The following is an 18543-nucleotide window of genomic DNA, read 5'->3' as shown; positions in this document are numbered from 1 at the left end:
TGACTGCAGCCATGAAATTAAAAGACGCTTACTCTTTGAAAGGAAAGTTATGACCAACCTAGACAGCATATTAAAAGCAGAGACATTACTTTGCCAACAAAGGTCCATCTAGTCAAGGCTATGATTTTTCTAGTAGTTATGTATGGATGTGAGAGTTGGACTATAAAGAAAGCTGAGTACTGAAGAATTGATGCTTTTGAACTGTGGTGTTGGAGAAGACTCTTGAGAGTCCCTTGGACTGCAAGGAGATCCAACCCATCCATCCTAAAGGAGATCAGTCCTGGGTGTTCATTGGAAGGACTGATGTTGAAGCTGAAACTCCAATACTTTGGCCACCTGATACGAAGAGCTGACTCATTTGAAAAGACTCTGATGCTGGGAAAGATCGAAGGTGGGAGGAGAAGGGGATGACAGAGGATGAGATGGTTGGATGGCATCACCAACTCAATGGACTTGAGTTTGGGTAGGCTCCGGGAGTTGGTGATGGACAGGGAGGCCTAGTGTGCTGTGGTCCATGGGGTCGCAAAGAGTCGGACACTACTGAGCGACTAAACTGAACTGAACTGAACTGAACCAGCTTGCAAATACCGAAGCAGGGAACACACGAGTATATTTCTAGACATTTTGATTTTTTAAAAAAAAAGTCAATTTGAAGGTATTTATACTTTCTAGTATGTATAAAGAGTGAATTTTAAGCACTGGGTAAGGAAAGGAAAATTCAAAATAGAATCTTAAGTGAATAGCTTTGTGCTCTGCACCTTAGTGTCTCTTCTCTAAAGTGGGAAACATACTTTATGATGTTCATTTAGAATTTTAGTCAATAAAGAACTAAAATTTTTAAGATTTACTTTATATTTTTTTCTTAGCCTCTGGTGTACAAGATGAAACTGAAAATTACAAGTTCCAAAATTACAGAAGTAGTAAAACTCTGCTATAAAATTCAGGAGACTCAGGCTTAGCATAGACACAGCAAACAAAACCCTGTTTGCAACTAGAAAAATGTTATAACTGATTTTCAGTCAGTTCCTTGCCAACATAATAAAAATCAAAATCTAAAAAGTAGATAAATTCACAGTCATTATCAGTTTTAGGAGAGGTTATCCACCAAATTCCTATAACCTTGATACATTTAAAATAAAAGGCTGTATATACTAGCTTAACACATTAAGCAATATAGATTAGTGCTGTTGATGTAAATACAATGATTTCATGGCCTAAGTGCTAAAAATGATTTTATTGTACCACAGAAATTGTGCAGTTTTAGAGAAAAAAGCACATTTATGTACCTTTATAACAGCTTGCAAAGGTGTTGCTAATTGCCTGGTTTATCTACTTGTAAGTAGTTAAGGAAATGGAGAAGGCAATGGCACCCCACTCCGGTACTCTTGCCTGGAAAATCCCATGGACAGAGGAGCCTGGTAGGCTGCAGTCCATGGGGTCGCTAGGAGTCGGACACGACTAAGCAACTTCACTTTCACTTTTCACTTTCATGCATTGGAGAAGGAAATGGCACCCTACTCCAGTGTTCTTGCGTGGAGAATCCCAGGGACGGGGAAGCCTGGTGGGCTGCTGTCTATGGGGTTGCACAGAGTCGGACACGACTGAAGTGACTTAGCAGCAGCAGCAGCAGTTAAGGAAAACAGAGCTTACCTAGTTGTTTTGTTTGTTCATTTTTTGGTAAAGATACAAAGGTGTATGTTGAGCATGTGAAATGTGGCTAGTGTGACTGAAGAACTTTATTTGATTTTTAATAAAGTTAAATTTAAATAGCCATGTATGGCTAGTGTCCTCCATATTGGACAGCATTACTGTTCTCATTTGGCCTGGCCTCGAGGATCTAGGTATCTCAGACAGTGAGGTAGTATTAGGATTCTTTCTGCCCAGCCCCAAGGCTGAACCTACATATAGTGAAAGTGAAGTCACTCCGTCGTGTCCAACTCTTTGTGACCCCGTGGGCTGTAGCCCACCAGGCTTCTCCATCCATGGAATTTTCCAGGCATGAGTACTGGAGTGGGTTGCCATTTCCTTCTCCAGGGGATCTTCCCGACCCAGGGATTGAACCCAGGTCTCCTGCATTGCGGGCAGATGCTTTACCATCTGAGCCACCAGGGAATCTCCCGAACCTACACATAGGCAATCCTCAAAGCCTCGGGGAGTTTCAACACTGAAACCTTTTTGCAAGCTGATTGGAAAAATTGTTCAGAGTCATCTTCAGGCATTACGTCATCCAAACGTAGGAAGCATAGCACAGTGACATTCAGAGAAAGAAGGGCCATTCGTCTTCTCTGCTTCCCCTTTGCACCTTTGAGCTGATCAAACCATCATTGCTTTCAAAGTTTGTGAAAAGACTCATGCAATTATGACTTTCAGACTGATTATGATAAAGGTCCAGTCACAGAATTCCTAGTCTCTTTTGCTTACTATTTTAGGTCAGTATCAACAGAGATTTGCCAGGGCAGTCTTTTCACACCTGATATAAAAGGCTTCTCTGTGTGAGTAAAAGCTCTTGACTTTAATTCTGCTCATCAGGAGTCCCACGCTGCTCTGTGTAAGTTTTAACACAAAGTAGAGATGTGTACTTGTACTCTTTAACAGTAGAACTTCTGGATGTTGTCCACGTTTGGGCATGACTGTCATGGAAGAGATGTCTAGATGAAGATATAACTGGGCAGATTTGTATGTGTAGAATACAATGAACCATGTGCCAATGTTGTTCTGTTTATTTTCTTTCAGGAAATCAAAGATGGCCGTGATGTTGCTTTGACAAACACTTCCTGTTGTCTTGACAGTGGTCTCCCTGAAGAGTATTCTCAAAGGACTATTTGTCTCCCAGTATCTTTGTTGATGACTGTTATCATCTAGAAAATGCTTTTCATGTTTGGGAAATCAGCCACCCTTGTGCTTGACCTGCTCCGGGCAGCTGAATGAAAGTTCCTTCCAGTTGCTTCCAGAACTCTGTTGCCCAAAACGCTTCTCCTCGTTGGGTGAATGTTCATGAAGCCCTTTCCTGAACCAGTGTAGGAGGCTTTGGCCCCTTGGAGCCTATGACATGGAAGCTTTGGAAGTGGATGATATTAGCCCAGCCTTGGAAGTGACTGAGGATTTCTTTAATACTTTTGACAATAAGCTCGAAAAGGCTGTGCAGCAAGCGGAGGTTTATGGGATCCAAGAAGTCCCTGAACTGGTGGGGCGGGAGGTCCTCGGTAACATAGACAATGGTGCTATCAGAAATGTCACCTCCCTGGGCCAGGGTGGCGTGATCTGGGACCATTGTAAGACCAGACTCTTAGACACCAAAGTTCCAAATGTCTTCCCTGCCAAAGAACAGTTTATGGTCCAGAAGGGAACGACCCCAGATAATCTGTCCTGGATGGAACAAAAGGAAGCATCCACCTTTAATTTTTTCAACATCTGTCAGCGTCGGAGAGACAGGCCTCGTTCTGTGAATGACTTATTGGATGAGACCTCTACTTTTAAGCCTGGGCATGCTCGATCAAGGTCAGATATTACCCAGGTGGACTGGAGGGTGGTCCTCAAAACCATGCCTCTGCAGCAAGAAGTATCTCTTCAGGGTCCTCACTTTGCCAGGCCTTCTTTGCTGTTGTCCTCATCAAACAAGGTAGAAGATGCTCAAGGAAATACAGGTATGTCTTCATAGCTGACTGCTATTGAACAGTGGTTGATTTTGCTTTGTCTCTCTTGCATCTACCTCATGGAAGTCTGCCTCTCCACTGTCCATGTCTGTCTTTGCCTACTTAAGCCCCTTCTTCCATTTACTTCCACACTTACCTTATCTGAAGTCTTCAGTCTTATTATTGTCCTAGGAGGTACTGAGGGAAAGGATAACTGTGGTTATTTCTCTTTCCTAATCTTGTTTGTTAGAATCAGAATATTTCCGTAACTAAGGCAGTACTTTCCTTTGACATTCCATGATACCACTTATTCACATCAATAGATGTTTATCAGGTCATAAGCATCAGTCTTGTGCTATGAAGGCTTGTATGAAGTATGAAGACACAGTCCCTGCCCTAAGAACTTCTCCTTAGGCTGAGGGGATCAGACACTCCCAAAGACTCAGAAAGACACCTAGTGGTGAGAGAAAGGAGATGCTCAACTGAAACACCTGGACAGGAACTTTTGTTTTACTTTATATTGTTGGGATTTTTTTTTAAAGAATGGGTGACACTGATTGTAAGAAGATAGAGGGAGGACGCTTTGGGCTGGACTTGTCAGAAAAGGATAGTGAGACATCGTGGAACTTGAGCTGGACTTTGAAGGACACTATGTTGCAGAAAGAGAGTTGCAGTGGGAAGACACTCGGTCAGGATTATGGTGTGGTCAGAGGGACAGACAGAGGAGAGCGGGCTGACCCTCAAGGAGACCAAAGGATCTCATGATGATCGTGGGAGGAACAGTGTGAAAAGGTTGCTTAGGACCTCATGGTGTAGGCCCCAAGTTTCTTTTTCTCTTGTTTTATATGCATGCACACGTCCACATGGGTACGTACTCATGTACGTATGAACATGTGAACTTCCTCTTCTATGAGACACGACAAACCATCTCTCTGTTTCTCTCAGTGTTTTTCTTGATGATAACCTCATTTATACAGGCTTTATACATGTATACATTTATACGGTAATCATTTATTACTAATGATTCTTCAACTACCTTGCATAACCTCTTAATTTGGATGCGTGAGTGCATGCTAGGTTGCTTCAGTTGTGTCCTACTCTTTGTGACCCCATGGGCTGTAGCCCTCCAGGATCCCCTGTCCATGGGATTCTCCAGGCAAGAATATTGGAACAAGTTGCCCTGCCCTCCTCCAGGGGAGCTTCCTGACCCAGGGACGAAACCCACATCTCTTATGTTTCCTGCATTGGCTATGGGTTCTTTACCGCTAGCACCACCTTGGAAGCCCTAGTTTAGCTGGCTTCTGCTCAATTAACTGGGGAGACTTTTTTTGCACTTTGTTTCCGTTTTAGCATTTAGCGTATTTATTTATCTAAGAATGAGAGTTTTGCCTTAGGCTCACGTACAAGTGGCTTCCCAGGTGGCTCAGTGGCAAAGAATCCACCTTCCAATGCAGAAGATGCGGGTTCTAGCCCTGGGTCAGGAAGATCCCCTGGAGGAGGAAATGGCAACCCACTTCAGTAGTGTTGCCTGGAAAATTCCACGGATGGAAGAGCCTCGAGGGCTGCAGTCTATGGGGTCACAAAAGAGTTGGACATGACTGAGGACTGAATACACACCCATGCTGTAAACAATTGTATTCATTGACTAGTAAGCAAGCTCAATTCTTGTTTAGTTTCTCGGAGTGCATGTAGATCTTTAAAAAATCTCTAAACCCCTGTAACCATTCTAAATCCCTGGCATAACCCAAGTTAGGACGTCGTATCTACAGTTTTATTTTTCCTTTCCCGTCTAGATTGTAAATGCAAAAACTGGCCTTCCTCAAGTTCTCTAAAGGAATCTAAAGAGAGAACCTTCCTTAGCTGCTCCCTTGAGGATAATGATGGACCGTGATCTTTACTTTTTAATTCTCAGTTTTAAAAAATTTGGGTATTATGTTGAAATAAAAGAACTGAATGGTATTTCAAAAAGCAAACTGTAACAAATGGCCTTTGCAGGTACTGATGTTATCTCTCCTGGCCAGCTTTTGGGTATCCACGGAATACACATTCTGTCAGGAATTAATAAAGTTGGGAAATGACCTGCCAGGTTTCTGGCATCTTTTCTGTCTGGGACACTGTGGAGAACAGGAGATATAAATCTTGTCTGTGTTGCTCACTTGGTTGAGGGCAGGGGTAAGCAGGGCCCACTGGCTGCCCATTCTTGGGCTGGTGGGGAGGGTGTGTGGAGAAGAGTTAGATTCGTGGCTGGTCACCGACTCTGCCAGCTGTAATTCTCACTGCATTTGGGAGTGGATGGGGGGTGTGTCAGCACCCAGGTACATCCTTGTCAAAATCAGACAAGATCTTTGAGTAAACTTCGCTTTAAAATCTTTGAAAGTAGCCATCCAAACTGCAGCAGTTGTTCCTCCTGAAGGAGTATGGCCAAAGCCGAGGAAGGTGCTGTGGTGTCTTGGCCAGAGCTGGAGCTGAGGACCCAGGAGGTTTGGGATGAGGCCAGGCCTCATTCTTGAGCCTCAGACCTACACATCCCACTGCCTGGGGCATCTCTGCTGGACTGTCCCACAGGCACTTGGAAGTTCAGTGTCCAGAAAAGAGCCCATCATCCTCACATCCTCCACTTCAGCTGTTGTAAAAACTAACAGGGTAATGAGAGGTTGAGGGCTCCGCAGAAGAAATAAACTTCAGTGAGGTGGGTTTCCATTGATGAGGGCAGCCTGGTTTTGTGTCCAGCCCTTATCTCTGTGTCTCTCCCTTACTTATGGGCTGTATTACTTTGTAGTCTTCTCCAGTTGATTTTTTACTCTCTTCTGGATCCTTCTCTGAGCTCATGTGAGTAGCTTAGAGACTTTCCAGAAGTGGGTTTCTCCTCAGCTGCCCCTTCCTCCTTTTTTGCCCACCCCCATCCCTTCCCTTTCCTTCGTAACAATACACCTGAGGGTCTTCTTTATTAGGTAGGGCCTCTGTGTCTTCCGCCTCATTTGGCAGTGACTAACTGGGCTTTTGAGCCTTACTGAGGATAAACATTGCTCTGGGTATAAAGCAACTCAGATTTTGGCATATTGAGGGCAGTGGGTAGCTGAGGTATAGTAAGAGCTATTTGGCCAATGGACAAGCCTGTCTGAAGAAGGCCTTCTGGTCTGACAAGGTAGCGAGCCTATTAAAAAAATGACTCCCGGTCTAGACTGTTAAGAGTTTCAGTCCCTGTTTCAGTATTTACTTGATGTGTAACATAGGGCAAGTTTCTTAACCTCTCTGAGCCTTTATGTTTTTGGCCATAAAGCATGGGATAATAGTATTTACCTCAGTATCTTGTGAGCATTAAAGGGGTTAAAAGATCTAAAGTGCTTCTCATAACCATGTTTGGCACATAGTAAACACTTAAGTCTTTCCTAGTGGCTCAGACAGTGAAGAATCTGCCTCCAATGCAGGAGACCTGGGTTCGATCCCTGGGTTGGGAAGATCCCCTGGAGACGGTAACGGCAACCCACTACAGTATTCTTGCCTGGGAAATCACCTGGACAGAGGAGCCTGGTGGGCTACAGTCCATGGGGTCGCAAAGAGTCAGACAGGAGAAAGCGACTAACACTTTCACTTTCAAACACTTAATAAATGTCTTAAACATTTAGTAATATTATTACTATTACAATTGAATTTGAAACTCATCCATGAGAATCAAAGTGATCCTGCCAATCACTCCTGGTTTCTTCTGGCATAGTCAATTTCATAAAATGGCCTCACAATAAATATTTCTTCAATTGGCCTTCCTGCATTGTACTTTCTCATAGCTATTCACTGGTTCATTAATGAGAAATAGACCATCCCTTGTCTCATACTGACTTGCCATCAACAGTTTACTGTCTTCCACACCAGAGTTTATGGTCACTGAAGAAGGGATTGTTTCTTGTGCAATGTTTTATCCTCAGTACCTAATATAGGGCTCTGAACATAATATGTCTTCAGAACAAATTTTTACATGTGGGATGAACATAATTCTGATAGAAATAAAGCTGATAAATTAAGAACATCAACTTCTTTAGCGGGTTTATGCCTTTCTAGAAAAAGGACCACTCCACCCTCTTTTCCGAGAGCTTCGCCCGGTCATCTCATAGCATCTCATACCTTGCATGTCTTTTCTGTGAAGTTCTTTAGCAGCAGTGAAAAATGAAGATTTGCTTTCATCTCAAAGGCTGCCATGTACTCTCCTTGTGATAAGAGAGAATCAAACAGATATGGCTTATAAAATAGCCCCTCGTGTTGGAAGAATGGTGTCCTGGCCGTGGAGGAGTCTCCGGATACCATCTCAGACTTCAGGGTCACACAGTTACGGTTACGATTGCCCTTTGTAGAGGAATCTTCTGACTGCCGTTTGGGGAGCACAGAGCCTGGGGAGATAATTGTGGTTTGCCCTTTGCGCTTTCTGTAGTTGGCAGTCCTGTGAGGTAATTTTTTGCATCACTCTTCAACTTTTGCCTGTTCCCTCATAATGTTTCTTTATAGAAGACTATTGCTTTGGGTTTGAAGATCACTTCTTTACTAGGTTTTTGGTATATATGAGAGCAATATACACCAAACAGATCAATAGCCTCCTTGTTACCATCAAAGCCAACATTTAAGCACCTGGTGTGTTATCCTAAGGGTAAGTGAGAGAGCCCAGGTGGAGAGAGAAGGGAAAAAATAATAATAATACTTTGTTCACTGACTGTTTCAAGTGCTTTGCAGATAGTCACTTATTTAATTCATTTTTATTGACTCCATTTTAAGGATGAGGAAACTGAGGCACAGAGAGCTTTAGTAATGTGCTTACAGTCCCCCTACTAGTAACAAATGGATCCTCAATTTGAACCTGGCACTCCATCTTCAGAGTCCATGCTCTTAACCATGAAGCTAGACCTGAACCCCTACTTTGGAAGCCAGTAGTTCTATCCCCAGAACCCTCCACTCTGGAAGCTGTGTTGGCAATCAGTCCCTGTTGGGGTAAACGGTAGGAAGTGGTATGGAAGAAACAGACCTGGATAGTGTTCATTAACTAAAATTAATCCCTTGGGGAATCACTGGTTAGGAAAAACTGAGACGCACCAAAGCAGTCTAGCTAAGCAAGGTTTGTTTCCTGCTTTAACACGTTTACTACATGGACAGTTGCAGAGCTGGTCACAGTCCTTTAGGGGACCAGTGAGTCTGCAGAAGGAAGACTGCAGCTTTGCTCTTCACAACCTTGAATGTTAGCCATGCAGAAAAGCACAAGGGAACTGAACCCCTGGTTTGTGACCATGGAAAGAGGGCTTCAGAGTTCTGCCCCATCTCCGCTGCCTTTCTCAGTCTTACTCAGAAGCCTGTGAATGCATTCTTGAGATTCCATTGCCTCACGCAGAGGCAAACCTAAGATAGACTGTGCTAAGTGCTAAGTGAACAAAGGGTCCTGCCAGTGGGTCCTACAAGGTGGGTGGAGTATAGCTTGAATCCAACCTAGTTAAGAATGTCTGTATTATCTGAGGATGGAATTATCGTGTCCAAAGGATGAGGTCATAAACTGATGGAAAGGGAGACAGCAACAGTTCTTTTTTATCCCCCAGCTTTATCGAGGTGTAATTGACAAAATTGTAAGATATTTTAGGTGTCGTCATGGTTTGATACACACGTACACTACAGAAGCACGTATCCATCTGTTAAGTGACACATCCATCACCTTACATCACAGGCACTTGTTTCTAAAGAACCTCAGGGTGAAAGTGAAAGTGCTAGTCGTTCAGTGGAGTCCAACTCTTTGGACCCCATGGACTGTACCTGCCAAGCCCCTCTGTCCATGGGATTTCCCAGGCAAGAATACTGGAGTGGGTAGCCATTCCCTTCTCCAGGAGATCTTCCCAATCCAGGGATCGAACCCAGGTCTTCTGCACTGCAGGCACATTCTTTACCACTGAGCTACCTCAGAGTAGGTGGTGGAGCCCAAAGCTTCCCCAGGGCCAGCCTTTCCTCCTGCCATCCCAGGGTCTGCGTTGCCCGGGGCAGCTGTAGCAAGGTGTGACTGGGAGCCAGTCCTGAGTAGAGGCCCTGCTTCCACCACCAGAATGGCTCCTTTTTAGTCCTAGCACTATAGTAATCTTCATTCTATACAGACATGCTCCCAACTAGTATCTGCTTTAACCTGTTACCCCTTTGCATGACTATCATCCTATTTTGTTTACTGAGTTAATGGTACAGCTGTAGGCAGCAGGGAATTTTCCATGGGATAAAGAAGATGAGGATGTAATACTGTAGGATTACAATCCAAATATAAAAATATATTAAGGTAAGAACATGAAAAGTCATAGGAACATGTGGACACTGGAATGTTATCAATATGAAAATTAGGTGTACACACACACACACACACTTATTGCTCTAAATATATACACATAGTAGAGGAAGGGGGAGGCTTTATGGAAAGAACACTCATCTAGGGCCTGCAAACATTTTATCCCACCTCTGTTCCTAACTCGCCACGGAAGTTTGGAAAAATCACTTGTCTGTTGCCTTTGGTTTATAAACCTAGTAAAGCAGGTTAAATTGTCTTTATAATCTTTTCCAGCTCTAAAACAATTCTAAGATGTAGTTGAACTGACCTCGACTCATGGCTGTGTGGGAGCTAATTACTGTAGTCAGATCAGTGATGGAAAGTCATGGTGGAAATAAAGGCATGGCTGTAATTATTTTACACAGAAGGATTTCTGTGTGCCTTGTGACTCTACTTCTGGATGAACTGCTGTTGCAGTTTTTAAAACAAAAAAGTGTAAAAGAAATCCTTGGCCTTAGCTGTGGAGCTCTGAAACCCGAATCTGACTGGTACCTCCCTCCTAGCTGTGTTCATGTTTTCATCTGCTTGGCAAGCGTAGTGGTCAGCTGGGCTTTTGGTTCCTTCGGTCTCACTCTCTGGTGACCTAGTACCATTCCTCTGCTTGTGTTTCTTGTGCTGAGATCTTCAGGAGAAGATCTCAACAGAAATTTTATGTAGGGGTGGAAAAACCATGGCAGTATGGTTTCTTTATCCTGAGTTCCGTGTTATTCCATTTCAATTCCCCTTTCTCCCATCTTTCACTTGAGAAAAAAAAAAAAAAGGCCAAATTTGGCCTTCCACTAAATTGACTGCTTTTTCAGTTGTGATTTTTCTCAGAAGCCTTGGAGCCAATAGAAGTGGGAATATTCCTGTGGGCTTAGAACAAGTGAAGTCACCAGGACATGGGCTCTTGCTGACTCTATGATTCACCCTTCAGCACCATTAGTCAGTGCAAAGAAGTTGCTAAAATAGGTCACAGAAAGTTGATTTTATATGGTTGTATAGTTTCCATTGGTTATATTTTTCGGAAACCTAACATGCCTCATTGCCAACTGGCATCCTAATTCCTAACAAATCTATATGGGAACTCTGAAAATGAAGTGTCTTTGACTCTCTTTGTGGTTGTTTTGTTAATGCATTTTATCTTTCTTGGCTAAGGAGGACTATAGTTACTAATTTTACAAACGTCTAGAGTTACCTTCTTAAAACACAGATCTTTTCATGCTACTCTGTTCTTAAAAATGAATCATGGTTCCCCATTCTTTACAAAAATCAAGTGTAAATTTTCTAAAGCATCCAGATAATCTTTCTAAGTTTATCACCTGCACCTTTTCTTCCCCACCTAGTGATAAAGATCTCTGGTGTTATTTGCTCAGTCATGTCTGACTCTTTGCGACCCTGTAGACTATAGCCTGCCAGGCTCCTCTGTCCATGGGATTTTCCAGGCAAGAATACTGGAGTGGGTTGCCATTTCCTTCTCGAGAGGATATTCCCAACCCAGAGATGGAACCTGGGTCTCCTGCATTGCAGGCGGATTCTTTACCATCTGAGCCACCAGGAAAGCCCCTCCTTCCTCCATCTGGGTGCTAATGTTGAATGTGCCGTGTGTGTTCAACTAACTTAGTATTTGCTCATGATGTCTTTTCACCCAGAAGACCTTCCCAGCCTTCTTCACTTTTCACAATCCTCCATTATCTTTCAAGGATCAGTTCAAATGCCACATCCTCTCTGAGACCTTTCCATCTTTTTCTCTTTTTTTAAATTGAAGTATAGATGACTTACAATATTGCATTAACTTCTGGTGTAAAATGCAGTGATACACTGTTTTTACACACATACTCTATATAAAGCTATTACAAAATATTGCCATATTTCCTGTACTGTGCATTATATTCTTGTAGCTTATTTTTTTTATATCTGCTAGTTTATACCTCCCTTCACCTATCTTTCTCCTTTCCTGACCTCTTTCCTCTCTAATAACAACTAGTTTGTTCTCTATCTGTGTATTTTTAATTACAATTATGTTTTTTCTTTTATTTCATGTTTCCACAGCACATTTTATCCTGCTATGCATTATAGGTAATTGCTTGACCATTCACCTTTCACACTAGGTTGGCAGTTCTTTGACACAGTGAATTGTAGACAACTTTCTATCGTATCAGGTATGAGCCTATGAGGCTGTTTGGCTGAATTCTTTGTGTTGGTACTTGGAAGATCAGGATGCACAGGGTTTGTTTTTTTTTGTTTCCAGAATGAAAATGACCTGCCCTCTCTTTCAGTTTTCCTTACCTAAAGCTTGAGTCAAGTAGAATAAAGTTTGTTATTATAAATACTGTCAGTAAGAGCTATCATTTAGTGAGTTAACTTTATGCCCAGACCTGTGCTAAGAAGTATTCATCTGTTATCTCATTTAATATTAATAATAATGTAATATGTTAGATAATATTGTCCTGATTGTACAAAGGAGAAAGTGGAGGCTTAGAAAAGGTAATCTCACCCAAGGCCATCAGGCTATAAGTGGAGAAGCTCCAGGCCCACTCTGGAGGCTACACGTAACCACGCTGTAAAACTGCCTGTCAAGTCTGAGGAAGCGTAGGACTCATTCCCTCCACCGCAAATAAAACACAGTGTGATCTAGATTGAAAATCTGGAGGTTAGCATTCCACCCTCAACTTGCACACTTTGTGGTGTACCCTTGGCCAAGTCATTTTGTTTCCTGGAACCTCATTCCAAACTGTTAAATCAGTTAAAATGCTTTTAGAAGCAAGTAATAGAATACTCAACTCAGTAAAAGTGGCATAAATAGTGAGGCCATTTATCATTTTATTTTTTCATCTAACAGATAGCTATTGGACATAGTGCATATCAAACACTGTAGGCGGTAAATACTTCATGTTTCCACAGCACATTTTATCCTGCTATGCATTATAGGTAATTGCTTGACCATTCACCTCTGGTGGCCCCAGAGTCATCAAAGATCTGGGTACTTTTCATCTTTTTTCTCTGCTGTCCTCAGTATATTGGTGGTGTCTCTTCTTTCCCTCATTGATGCAAGATGGCTGCATTAGCCCCAAAGATATGTATCAGCAGCCAAAGTCAGGAAGGGAAAAAGCAGGGCACCTTGTCTGGGTCTTTTCTCAGAGGTCCCCAAGAGCACCCCATCAGCAGTCAGAACTGGGTTCCATACTGGTCCCTAAAGCAACCTCTGGCAAAGGAAAATGGGGTTACCAATTGTTTTAAACAAACCATTCAGTGGGGGCGGGGAGAAGCCATCTCCACACCTACACACAGTTAGGGTTCTCTTGATAAAGAAGGGGGAGACACTTGACAGAGTAGCTGGGTACCTGACAGGTTCTGCCTCCGGTAGGGCTGGGCTGGAGAGATTTCTAGTCCCTTCTGCCTCTGTGTTTCTGTGGTTCAGTGTTACCCAAAGATAGAGCACTTATCTTAAAATCTGGTGGCCTAAGTATGGGAGATTCTTTTATACTTAATTTCTATAGATTAATGAAACAGAATGAGAAGCTCACCATGGCAGACAGTGAGCATCATGTGCAAGCTGATGTTTGGAAATGTTTTCTGGGTAAAAAAAAAGTTCATAAACACTAGAGATTATCCTTGTTAGAGAAGACAGAAAACCTCTGAATTTAAGAGGTTGAGTCTGTGATCTTCTGGTCAGGTTCACATCCAAAGAGTGAAATTGACCAGGTCTGTGTTGACTTGTATGCTATCACTGTTGCTCACAGCACAAAGAACTTAGATGGAGAAGATCCCTAGCTGTGTAACTAATGCCTATGTAGCCAGATATAATACAGATTTGTTTCTTCTAGAGCCTACACAGATAGTATGTCCTTTCCCCTACGTTTATGAAGGGAAAACAAATGGGATGTTCTCTTTCACCAACAAAGAAAGATCTCCAAAGTAGCTCATCACTTGAGCTTAGTTCATTTCCCCCAGAATAAGTTTGTTAATGACCATCCGTGAGCACTGCAGTGGCCAGCACTGTGTACCATATATAAAATGTCCAGGACCCAGCCCCTCTTTGATTCCTGTAGATCATTCTCTTCATGGTCTTTTCTGTGGGCATTTGTGGCAGTGTCATAGTTGACGTGCATCCTGTTAAATTCACTTCCCTCATGTGACTCTAATGAGAACAAAGACCCAAAACTAGTTAACTTCTCCCTAGTTTCTGGCTTAAACACTGTCAGATACTAGAATATGAAACAAATAGACTTGGAAAGCAAAGAGACTTGATTGATCTAGAATGTCAGAGAAGTCTTCATTGAGGAAAGGAAACTGTTCCAGTTGAGCATTGAGGGTTGAGCACTTTGCAGAGGTACGGATGAACACAGCCTATGTAGGGGGTGGTCAGAGGCTAAGCCAGAACAGGACTCATAATGGACTACCAGATTATGGAGGACCTTCAAAGACAGACCGAGAGAATTAGCATGGTATGTTGGGAAAAAAGCACTTGAAAATTTCTTGAGAATCAAGATTGAAAGGATATGGACTTTCTGGTGATCCAGTTGTAGAGACTCTGAGCTTCCACTGCAGGGGACATGGGCTTGATCCTTGGTGGGGGAACTAAGATCCTGCATGCCACTCTTGTCCTCTCTCCCTCCCTTTGCACACTCCACTCCTGGGGAGAAATAACTTCCAGGCAGCTTTAGTAGAAGACGCAGGTGTGTATCACTCAGCCTCTGCAGGAAATACTGATTCTGGCCTGTTCCTCTCGATGTGCTTTGCCACCCATTAGTCCTGTGTGGGCAGCCCCCTGGAAAGGAAAGTCTATACTGAGTGATCTAGTGATCCACTGGATCCAGTGATCCAGTGTTGCTGGTGACTCACAGGTAAGTCTGTGTAATTCTGGGGTTCTGTTCATGGCTACACCCCTAACCTGTAACCTCCAGCTGGCTCATGTTTGGATTGCTATGAGTCTGACTATCCTCTATCAATCTCAGTTGGTTTGCAACTTGAGTGAAGAAGAGAGATGCTGTTTACTGGGTCACCTCAGGCCCTAAGAGTATGGAAGGATTGGTAGATGGGGTGGAGATGAGAAAACTCTGCCAGTCATCATGATGTGAAGTGATGGGACTCAAATTAGGATGACTGTGGCAAAAGAGAAAGTGAGACTTTTCTCTTTTGTGAAAAGTGAAAGTGAAAAGAGAAAGTGACTTTTCCCAGCACTGGCTGCGTAAAAGAAAGTGACTTTTCTCTTTTGTGAAAAGAGAAGGAACGGCTGTCCTTGGGCTGTGAACTCTTGATAGAATCTGTCTGACTCATTTGGCATTTCCACAGATCCCAGCATAGTCCTTTGTGCGTGCATCCAGCAAGTGCTTATGGAGCCAGTGCTGCTAATATGGGGGTGAGAGGGACATCCAGGTCCCTGTCTTCAAGGAGCAGCAGTTCTTTGAAAGAAATAAAAGAAGGTCGTAAGATAAGAGACTGAGAGGGGCCCTTTAGCTGAGGTGCTGAGGGGCGGTGGCCTCACTGAGGATGGCACCTTTGAGGTGAAAAGCTGAGGAGATGAAGATGTCAGTGGAGCTGGGGGGAAGTGTTCCAGAGAGAGGACACAGCAGCTCCAGAGTCCTCGAGGCCAGAAAGCACTCAGCTCGTTCAAAAAACACAGGAGGCTTTTGGCTGGAGTTAGAGAAGAAATGTGAGATGGTGCGAGGTGAGGTCAGAGCAGTAGTCAGGGGCCAGACTGTGCAGGACAGAAAGCAGAGACGTTGGAAGCATCTAGAATCTGTAGGAAGGAGACAGTTGAGGTGTAGGAGGTGCAGTGCAAGTGAGTACTTTGGAATAGACACAACACACTTTGGGATATTAGAAGACAAGAGGAGAAGAGATCCACAGAGGGGTAATTTTCAGATGTAATAGAGGAAGAGATTCTGAAGAAGAGGGAGATACCACCTTCAGAGTGGAGGTGGAAGGGCTAGCTTTTCCTGGTCTTTTGAGACCAGAAGCTGAAGTAGGAAACAGATCGATTGAATTCTTGAGATGTGTCAGGCATCATTCTGAGAGTTACTGATCTCTTCTTCATAATAATACAATGAGGTCGATACTATTATGCATGCATGCTAAGTCGCTTCAGTCATGTCTGACTCTTTGCAACCCTATGGATTGTAGCCCACCAGGCATTATAGCCCTTCCCAGCCCACCATGGGATTCTCCAGGCAAGGGTATTGGGAGTGGGTTGCCACGCCCTCTTCCAGGGGATGTTCCTGACCCAGGGATCACACCCACATCTCTTACGTCTCCTGCAGGAGGATTCTTTAGCAGGCGGATTCTTTACCACTAGCACCACCTGGGAAGCCCAGGTGCTCTTATAGCCCCATTTTAAAGATGATAAAACTGAGACTTGGGTTAAGTCATTTGTCCAGGTTTACCCAGACAGTTAGGACAGAATTATGATATAAACTTCGGCCAGTTGGCTTAAGCACCTGTGGTCTTAACTGTGCTCTCTTACACTTGTATAGTACATTGGTTAGTGTAATGTTGAAGTGAAGCCAAGTAAAATATATATAAAGGCCCTCCCTCTGGTGCACACAGAAAGAGATGGTAGAATTTGGAGTTTGAAAGACTAAAGAAGGTGTGGAAAAATTGTTCTGGGATTGTGTTTGAGATCCATGAAATGAATAAAAGAATGAATTGTCAGGATTAAAGCAATAAAAGAAGTTGAACATGAATTTATGTTTGACCAGCGCTCTGGTCTGAATATTTGCATCCCCCAAAATTCATATGTTAAACTTCTGGCCCCAGAAGTGATGGAATTAGGAGGGGGCTTTGCAGTGTGCTTATTAGGATGTGAGGGTGGGCCCCTCTTTTCACATTTATTCGTCTTGTTATACGAACTTAAATGTTTCCTTTTAAATTTGCCTAGATAATTTTGGAATATTGTCAGCACATAGGCTTTTGAGTTCTTTGAAAACATTAAAATGTTGCTCTTTGTCTTTCATTCTAAACTATTGCCTGATCTTTGGGAGTCCTATTCTTAGGACTTCATTCCTTGTCTTGACTCAGGCCATTCAGACTTTCTTGGTAAACTAAATGTTTACCTAAATGTTTCATTAACTGTGATCTGGGACATTCATTTAAAAAAAAAACATGGTGGTTTTTTAAAAACAAAATTGCATAAAGTGATCAAAATGGAAGCACATTTTGTTTAATTACATATGGTAATATATGTGAATAAGTCTTGCTATTATTTATATTATTATTACATATATATATATAATGTCTAAAAGCTTAATATCAGATACTCTACAGTCTGGGAAGAAGGATTGTGAGTGCTGGGATGTGGAGGCAGAAACCTTTTTTTACCTTTCTTATTGATTTTCTTGGAATATTTTTTATATAATTTAATACATATTTGATGAGTGTGAAATAGTATCTGAAATATGAGTCACCAAGGTGGTATAGCCATAGGGCCTTGTGGCTTTGGGGGAGGACAGCTGTGTTCAACTAAAGGGGACAAGGAAAGGCCTCGGGAAGAAGTGAGATTTTATACTAGCTCTTACATATGAGGAAAACGTGGACAAGAAGAGATTCAAGGAAATCTAGGCTGGGGGGAACAGTGAGAGAGAATCCATGGTTGGGAGGGGCCAGTAGTAAAAGTCACAGCAGGTCCCCTGGCTGGAGTGTGGTTAGTGGAGGAGAGTGGCTGTAGCGTGTGGAAGGCCCCTGGAGAAATTCATAAAAGAGGGATCAGGCTAACATCATCTGACCCTCCTAATCAATCTCCACATCCCTACAAGCAGGACAACCACCTGTAGCATATTCTCACAAAAAAGAAGAGCATCTACCTGGACCTTGAGATCTGTATAGCAGTTGACAGTAAACCTAGGAAATAGGAGCATTTGAACAATACCCTGAGGATACATTCAGCCAAATCCAGGCTGTGCGAAATTCTACAGGACAAAGGAACGAATTTCTTCAATAAATTGTTGCTGTTCAGTTGCTAAGTTGTGTCCTGTAGCCTGCCAGGCTCCTCTGTTCATGGGATTTCCCAGGCAAGAATATTGGAGTAGGTTGCCATTTCCTCCTCCAGGGATATTCCCGACCCAGTGATTGAACCTGCATCTCCTGCATTGGCAGGAAGATTCTTTACTTCTGAGCCACTAGAGAAGCCCAAAATATATGCCATGACAAAGAGGGAGAAAGAGGGAATTGTTACAGATTAAAAGAGACTTAAAAGACCTATCACAACTGTATGGATCACAAACAAGCTGTGGAAAATTCTTAAAGAGAGGGGAATTCCAGACCACCTTATCTGCCTCCTGAGAAACCTGTATGCAGGTCAAGAAGCAAGAGTTAGAACCAGACATGGAACAATGGACTGGTTCAAAACTGGAAAGGACTTTGTGAAGGCTGTATATTGTCACCCTACTTATTTAACTTCTATACAGAGTACATCATGCAAAATGCCAGCCTGGATGAAGCACAAGCTGGAATCAAGATTTCTGGGAGAAATACCAATAACCTCAGATATGCAGATGACACCACCCTTATGGCAGAAAGCGAAGAGAAACTAAAGAGCCTCTTGATGAAGGTGAAAGAGGAGAGTGAAAAAGCTGACTTAAAACTCAGCATTCAAAAAACAAA

General features: G+C 42.9%; 1 protein-coding gene across 4 annotated transcripts in view; it reads left to right on the top strand.

Moving 5' to 3' along the window:
- Positions 1-18543, top strand: part of PLEKHM3 (pleckstrin homology domain containing, family M, member 3) — a 224568-nt gene that overhangs the window by 27069 nt on the left and 178956 nt on the right. For all 4 annotated transcript variants that reach the window (XM_010861065.1, XM_010861067.1, XM_010861069.1 and 1 more), the window contains exon 2: positions 2734-3644. In XM_010861065.1, the coding sequence (XP_010859367.1) occupies positions 3050-3644 (595 nt within the window). In that variant the 5' untranslated portion in view covers positions 2734-3049. The remainder of the gene's footprint in view (positions 1-2733; positions 3645-18543) is intronic.

This window comes from Bison bison, unplaced genomic scaffold, assembly GCF_000754665.1.
Source record: "Bison bison bison isolate TAMUID 2011002044 unplaced genomic scaffold, Bison_UMD1.0 scf7180017864471, whole genome shotgun sequence".
In the NCBI taxonomy this organism is placed as follows: domain Eukaryota; kingdom Metazoa; phylum Chordata; class Mammalia; order Artiodactyla; family Bovidae; genus Bison; species Bison bison.
This window is presented reverse-complemented; position numbering and strand designations above follow the sequence as displayed.